The sequence below is a fragment of the Leiobunum rupestre genome, chromosome 8 (genome assembly GCF_980474605.1).
Source record: "Leiobunum rupestre chromosome 8, qqLeiRupe1.1.hap1, whole genome shotgun sequence".
NCBI lineage: Eukaryota > Metazoa > Arthropoda > Arachnida > Opiliones > Sclerosomatidae > Leiobunum > Leiobunum rupestre.
Window position 1 is genome coordinate 33,882,305 of NC_143391.1, and position 7,991 is coordinate 33,890,295.

Sequence of the window (7,991 nt, forward strand, 5' to 3'; positions counted from 1 at the left end):
TAGCTTTCAAAAAAAAAAAGAACTGGAGAGGCTGAAACTACTATGATATGTATGTCATAAAAATAAAAGTTATTACCTTAATTTCTTTAAATGTGTGTTCAATATTTGAATTCTTTATATTGTCGCTAGCTCGTTCCGCTCAGGTTTTTGTCAAAAATACCCGTTGGGGTTTTGTGACGCCCTAGTTTATAAAAGATATTTAAAATGGCGTTTAAGTCACGATTCTTAAATAATAGCGTTTTATAGATTCGGATATTATGTTATTGTACGTAGTTCTCACTTTGGGAAGTTGATAGGAAATCTTGCTGTCCGTCCGTCCGTCCGACGCCAGATAATAAAATCTTTTGCAGTCCGTCGTGGAAGGGGGGGGGGGGGGAGTTGGTAGGAACATTTAAGAGCCGAGCGCGAGCAAAAAGTATTGATTAAAAAATCTATTGGGTTATTTTAATCGATACTTACAAAAACCAGAAAAATTAACATGGGCGTCGACCTTAGTTTCGAGTTGGATAATAAAATTAGCGAATAAGTAGATTAGTCCATTATGAAAAGGGATAATATCGGTAAACCCTAAACAAATTTGAAGAAATTTTAAAACTTACTAATAGCTCGTACCGATAGGTCTTCCAGCAAACAAAAAGACGCGAAACTCGGACCAAATAGGTCTTCGAGTGAAAAACTAAATTGAATTAAATAAAATAGCCAGAAATTCCAAAGGTAGGCCGGTTTCGTCCTATTTGGGACTCATCAGTACCGTGCGGGAAATCTGGCTCGCGACTATAACACCGAAAAGAGAAACTAAGCCTAAATATTAAAAATTTCAAAATGAGTTACATAGCAACGGAAAGCCGAATAGGGGGAGAGTGGTGGAGACTAGTATATACGCAATGTTAAGTTAAAAAGAACCACCTATGGACTGCATTGTAAAGGAATTTCTGGCTATTTTATTTAATTTAATTTAGTTTTTCACTCGAAAACCTATTTGGTCCGAGTTTCGCGTCTTCTTGTTTGCTCGAAGACCTATAGGTACGAGCTATAAGTAAGTTTTTAAATTTCTTCAAATTTGTTTAGGGTTTAGCTTTATTATCCCTTCTCATAATGGACTTATTCGCTAATTTTATCATCCTTTACAATGCAGCCCACAGGTGGTTCCTTTTAACTTAGTTTCGAGTTCCTGTCCTACCAGCGAACCTAAATATTTAATATTCTATAAACTTTTAAATTTTTACCCGAAAATTTTCTTTTACCATTGACCGAATTTGAAATGACGTTTTTGCGCGCGACAGTGCCACTACATGTCTTGGGCAAACAGCCTCTTTTCTTGCTTTTTTGACAATAACATGTACATGTATTTTCACGCGCAAAATCAATTTTAAAAGCCATCAATTGTGCTTTCAATTTTAAACTATAATGTTGTGTAATTACCTTAATTCACCCTCCAAGTTTTGAAATTACTTGTCTCACGCGTAGAGACTGATTTGATTCTTGCTCTCCGCAAATCTATGATGGAAACCCAGCTTTCAGAGGCTGCTTCCACAGCCGCGCGACAGTCGCCGTACGCCTTGTTACCTCCCGTAAATTTTAAAGTCTCGTAAACAAGGCCTAACGAATTTTCCCAAGGAATGACGTACGTTGCCGTTTCGCGTCTTAAAACTTTCGATGGGATTATATTTGACCCGGGTTTTAACGTTTCGCGCCTATTAATAATCAAAAAGAAAAGCGGGTTAGCTGCCAAATAAAAAGAACTTGAGAGACTTAAGCTCCTTTGGGACAATACAACATAAACCAAGTTTCGTGTTAACCGATGTACAAAAAACGCGATACAAAAATACTTTCCGTATCTATTGTATTCTTTATTTTGTTACCTAATAAACAAGTCATGCATTGTTTTCACCTCTTCCACTCCTCTGATTGCGTATGCCGCTAATTTACATAATACTAATAAACTTGTGCATTCCGGATTTCGTAACGTCCTAGTTTATTACAGTTTCAACGCTTCTAAAAACGTAACAACTGTTATTTTTCAATTAGCTAATTTTTCGGCTGAGGTATAAATTAATTAAAGAATACTTCGAAGCGCGCCGGCTCTTTCCCGCCTCTGGTTAGAGACAACTAATTTGAGCGTTATTCTAACAATACAGCCAGTAGCGGCACCAGCAACAGGCCGGGGTAGGCCTGGGCCTAATTGAAATTTTGGTAGGGGCCTCCAAAATTTAATATATGGGCCTCCAAATTATTTTATATCAGAAAATTCTGTAATTTTGTAATTTTTCCATATATTCAATGCGAGTGATTCGCTTAACGACACTGCTGTTTTTATTCCTTTCAAAGGTATGAGTAACTTTTCTTTGACAGTAGTTTATTTTTTAGTTTTAATTTTTCGCGAGCGCTATTGTATCCAAATTGTATCTTTAATTATATCTTTGCAAATAAATGGTTCTTAAACTTACTTTACTCCGTGTACATTCATTTTCGTAAAGTTGTAAGTTCTGATGTAAAGGATGTACATGCGAAGTACCGAAGGAATGAATGTAAATTGATAGACTGTAATTCAGTCGTAGAAATAAGTAAATAACCACTCATTTGTTAAGTGTTATCGGTACACAAAAAGGATCAACACACACTCTGTTTTTAGTCCTGTTTAAATTCATAATTAGTTTTATTTGTTACGCCGCGTACCCATTTTACCCAAAAATTGCACCACTTGCTTAATAAAAATTAAATAATCCATGTGGACGGATTTGAAAAAATTGTGGTGGGGGGCCTCCATAATTTGGGGGAGGGGGTTTCAAATGGATGGCCTACCTCCCCAAAATATCCTGGCGCCGCTACTGAATACAGCACGATGCAGAAAACGTTACTAAAAATAGGCAGGATTTCCCCTTAAGCCTACATGTATAGTGTAATGAAGGTATCAAGTATATGGGGTTAGATCAGAGAGTTGTTCATTTAGAGGCGTTAAAGAAACGCAACAACGCTTCTTTAGGAAGATGAGAGAGAAGACGCCACCTGTAAAAGAAGGAACTAAGTTTCCTTTATCTCTCGCGGGAGTAAATAACTTTTATTAGCAAGAAGCGACGAAATTCGTCGATTTATCGATTCATCTTCGATCAACCAACAAAAGCCGATACGTTCCATCGTTACTTCCTGACGTATCTGTTCAGGCTTCGGTAGCGCTTGGAATCCTAGTAAGAAACTCAGCGTCATAAAGTAGACTACCTAAGGTTAAGGAGTTGTAAGAGAGCGGCTACCATCCAACGCGACTCCATACCCTCCGTCACGAGAGACTACTTGAGATAGGAGGATTCGACGTTAGGAAATCGCAGTCGGGGATGGCAATGGCTTAAGATAACGTTTTCTCTCGTCGACAAGCTATCATTCACTTTCGCTTCCCAACTGGCTCATTCGCCGACCTAGCATTATTGGTAAACGAAAACACGCCGCTGTAGTTACACTCGCCAGTATATTGTTTGCGGATGATTCCGTAGTGCCCCCCCCCACCCCCCAAAACATAAATATAATCGCGAATGCGCCCTATTATTTTGGGCTTCGGGGTTCGTGATATTGAAGTACCTGTACAATATAGCGATCGGTGTAATGGTGGGCCGGAGGGACCAAAACTACGGAATCAGAAGGAAAACAAACATTTCAAAATGGATAAATTCCAACATTTCCGCTAGGTGCCCGATATCCGTACTCAATATGAATTTCTTCCTTGTTGATTTTCTTTGAAACACAGATACGTAAATATGTCACGGAACCGTATTCCGACAACTTAATAGAAAAAATAAAATTATTTATCGTTTTGACGCACACTTCAAAAAGAAAATGTTTTCTTCCATTTGAAATTCTAGCGCAGCGCCATCTCAGGGAAAGACTTCAAACGAGATAATATTATACATCAATATTTGGAAAATATCCTTTTTAAAAAGAAATATAATTGATGGAAACGATTGGACAGGCCTCAACTACACTCGAGGAATTCAGTGTAGCTGCAGTTGAGACGCTTTTTTCTAGACTATAGTTCTTCTACACCAACGAATCGTTTGTTTTCGGTGTAGAGATATTGCGCATGCGCAATCGACGGCGCGAAAATTTGAAAATCAAAATGGCTGTGCGTATTGGAAGTTTTGTTTGGCCCACGGATATTTTTGATTTAAAATCTTCATCAGATGAATCAGAGAATGAGGACAGGGAAATCGAAATATTTATTAACGGGATAGCTAGAAATTCGAGAACAAGTATTATGAATTATGATGTGGATGTAGTTTTTAAGTATACAAACTATGAGTTTCGATCGTTCTTTAGACTACAGCCTGCTATTGTAGATAAGCTGGCAAAAATTTTTGAATTATCCAAATTTTATCCAGGATCAGCAGAACAAGGCAAGTTATTTTATTAACCTATAATTAGTTTTATATCTTCTCACAGTAATTTCTGCATTTAGGTGGTGGTCGAGTTCCGATTAGTGCTTATAAACACTTTTTAGTGTTTCTTTGGTTTATCGGACATATGAAGACGTCTTTCAATATATTATCTGATCGGTTTGACATTGCACAAAGTAGTGCACGAGAAATTGTTAAAAGAATAAACAAGTTTTTAGATTCTATTTCCAAAAATGTTATTCATCTTCCAAGCAATATCGCTACGGCTAAAGCAAATTTTGAGAAGAAACAGAAGTTCCCAAATGCATTTGGTAATTTCAGATAGATTGAAATAAATATGATTTAATTTGTCAAATATTTTTTATTCTAAAGGTTGCGTTGATGGTAGCTATATGGAAATAAATAGGCCACGTAAAAATCCTGACACGTACTTGAATAGAAAAAAACGGTGCTCCATTCAAGTAAGTACTTTACGGAAATGAAAACCTAATATAATGTCGTTTAAGAAAATCAAATACAGTTTCAGGTTATTTGTAATGAAAAAATGAAAATTATAGACATATTTACTGGGTTCCCGGGATCTGTGCACGATGCGAGAGTTTGGAAAAACAGTTTCGTATACAATGAGCTTCCAAATTTCTGTAAAGGTTGTTAAGATATTTTTGATTATTTTCATGTAGTTTTTTATAATAGTACTTAAATTTATGTATTCTGACTTTAGATGGTAGCTTTATATTAGGGGATAGTGCTTATCCTCTTTCCCTCTTTTGTATCTCACCATTTCGTGATACTGGAAATAACACAACTGAGCAGAAGCTGTTTAATAAGAAACATAGTAGTGCTAGGGCTATAGTAGAAAATACAATTGGATTACTGAAGAAACGTTTTCCTATCATAGATTACTGTCATTTGGAAAAAATTGAAATGATTTGTGATTTGGTCATCTCTTGCGCAGTTCTCCATAATTTAGGTGAAAAGGAAGACCTCAATGGACTTGAAGTCATTACTACAACAGTAGAAAATTCATGCAAGAATGACATTGAAGTTAACGATAGACCATCACCAGAAGCGGTGCGCCTAAGAAATGAATTAGCTCGACGTTTTCTAACAGAGAAAAAACAGACTTAAAAGTCAACAAGAGTTTAATGAACTTGTATTTAATCATAATGAACTTTTACTTAGTAAACCAGAGTTAATGAACTTGTATTTTAAGGCCTAGGATTTGTTCTGCCTGTTTTCCTTTCCCGCCACACAAATATCCTGGTGGTAAGCCAACATGTTCTGCAGTTGGCCTACCACCAAGATATTTGCGCGGCGGGAAAGGAAAACAGGCAGAACAAATCCAAGGCCTTTAAAAACATTTACAAATAATATTGTTTTAAATATATATATATTTGGCTAAAATAAATGTTATCAACAAGTTACTAGGATTCATTTTCACTAGCTGAATTAGTAGTGTCTCTAGTAGCCATATAGTGGTTGTATAATTTTGATAAAAATTTATGATGCTTCTTCAGCCTATCATATTTTCCTTTTGACAATCTTCCCTTAATTTTCTCATCTGGATGGCTACAGTGGTTTTTCTAGGGCTGCTTCTGGTTTCTAACACATCATTATTTTCACCATCATTATCCATCTGTTCACATTGTTCAACCTGACAGTCTTGTCCATCGTCCAAATCCACGCTTTTGGGTTCAATGTTTCCATTGGCCAATTCCACAGTTTTAGATTGGGTATTTACCAAACCTTCTTGTCTAAATTAAAACAAAATATTAAGGGGTTGAGCACAAATTATTTAATACAAAAAGACTTTCAACAATCTCCCTTGTAAAATGCAGAGTAACAAATGGACAGATCTGTAACATTTAGCCACGTGTCTACAAACCCTACTAGCTACTCCACATTACACAATTTGAGAACAGCCCCTAAGACCCAAAAAAAGTAATATAAAATAGAATCATTAACATACTCATTTCTAAATCTGTCCAACAATGCACTTTTTTTTAAAGTTTCACCCGGAGCTCTCAAAACAACAGGCATTACATTAGGCTTATCCAGCAATATCTCTTCAAGTTCTCTACATTAAAATAAAATTTTCTTATGTTTGACATCTAATAGATTGATTATACGTACCTTTGATAGGTACAAGCTGCCCTACCACGACCAGTCTTTTTATTTACTTTTGTAACAGCTTTAAATCCTCTCTCAAGAGTTTTCCATCTAGAGAGATAAATTACCAAGATTAAATATGGTTAGTGCATGTCATATAGAAATTCATAACATTAACCAGAAGTCTCAAATATATCCTCTCAAATGGGGGGGGGGGGGTTAGTATGAAAACTTTAATAACAATTTAAATATTTAATAGTTTAGCTTCAAAGCCTCCAACTCTAGAATCAGAGCTCTGAACGTAAGAATTCTTTCAATGCAGTTGTGCCATATCTCAAGATTCAAAAAATCAGCAAAAGTGCCATAATTGACAAAAGTGTGACACTCCCTGTACTTTCTTATGCTAAAAGTTTAATGAATGCTCGACTCAAGATCGACCACATAAAAGACTGTTTATGATCGCCCTTTCAATTTATTTTTTAGTCTCTTGTATTATATTGTTAAATTAACTACAGGGTTGCCAGTTTTTTCAGTTTCAAATTCCCTGACTTTTCCAGGTACTGTGGCAACCCCGAAACTAGCTTTGACCAGTACTACGTAGTTCTTCCATTCATCACTACGGACCCAACTTGATTTTCGCTGGTAGCATTCATTACGAAATAGGTCAGAATGACACACTTTTGATAATTATTTTGCTTTTTGCTAGAGTAATATAATTCCATGGTGTTCAATTTGACTAAACGCTGCTACTTAATTACACCCGAAGAGGGTTTGGAAATATAAAGGAGTAGATAAATACTCATATCTATTACTTGTTTTCTACTTGCGTTGGATCAAAACTATAGCCTAGCTCATTTATGTCCTTTGCCATCATTTCCCACATTTTCTTCGCCGATTTGATCTTTTTCTCTTTTACCTTTGGTTTCATATCTTTGTACAATGAGAGAAGACGCTTTGTTGCAATGTCATCAAAAGAAATCTTTGCTTTAGGTGGTGGCTCAAACTATAACAATGAGGTAAAATTTTGAGACAAAACACATTTCTCCACTTCTATGACCGACTACCATTCATTAATGGTTTCAACCAAAGCCTGCCTTGGACTAGGCACGAGATCATCTCCATAATTTTCATCCATGTGAAGAACTAAATGGATACTATTTCCAAAGTTGTCTCTAAGACACGAGTCAATTGATTGAGGTAATTTAGATAGATCCACTGCGTCTCTTGGAATGTGATACTGTTCACCATCTAAATTTAGTTTGACAAACCAAGGCTTAACGACATCTCTTAGATTTGTGTAAAATTCGAAACTAAATTACCTTCTCCTAAAAAAAGATATTTCTCGTTTAACACAAAAGGAACTCCTTTCTTTTTCTGAATTACGCAATTTATTTGAGTAAACTCTTCGTTCAATAAATTAAAAAAATGGGAAAGAGAATCTGCTTGTTCTACTGCAGTCTGAGCTGTCGCCATTTTGCTTTTTTTCTGAGTTTAGAATTA

At 36.0% G+C, this 7,991-nt stretch overlaps 1 protein-coding gene across 1 annotated transcript; it reads right to left on the minus strand.

The window, feature by feature from the left end:
* Positions 1-5,869: 5,869 nt before the first annotated feature.
* LOC149933263 (uncharacterized) lies at positions 5,870-6,449 on the minus strand. Its single transcript, XM_090155441.1, has 2 exons — positions 6,352-6,449; positions 5,870-6,136 (listed from the first exon to the last, which is right to left on the minus strand). The coding sequence occupies exons 1-2, from the start codon at positions 6,420-6,422 to the stop codon at positions 5,896-5,898; spliced, it is 312 nt and encodes a 103-aa protein (XP_090011567.1). The 5' UTR covers positions 6,423-6,449; the 3' UTR covers positions 5,870-5,895.
* Between the last annotated feature and the right edge of the window lie 1,542 nt (positions 6,450-7,991).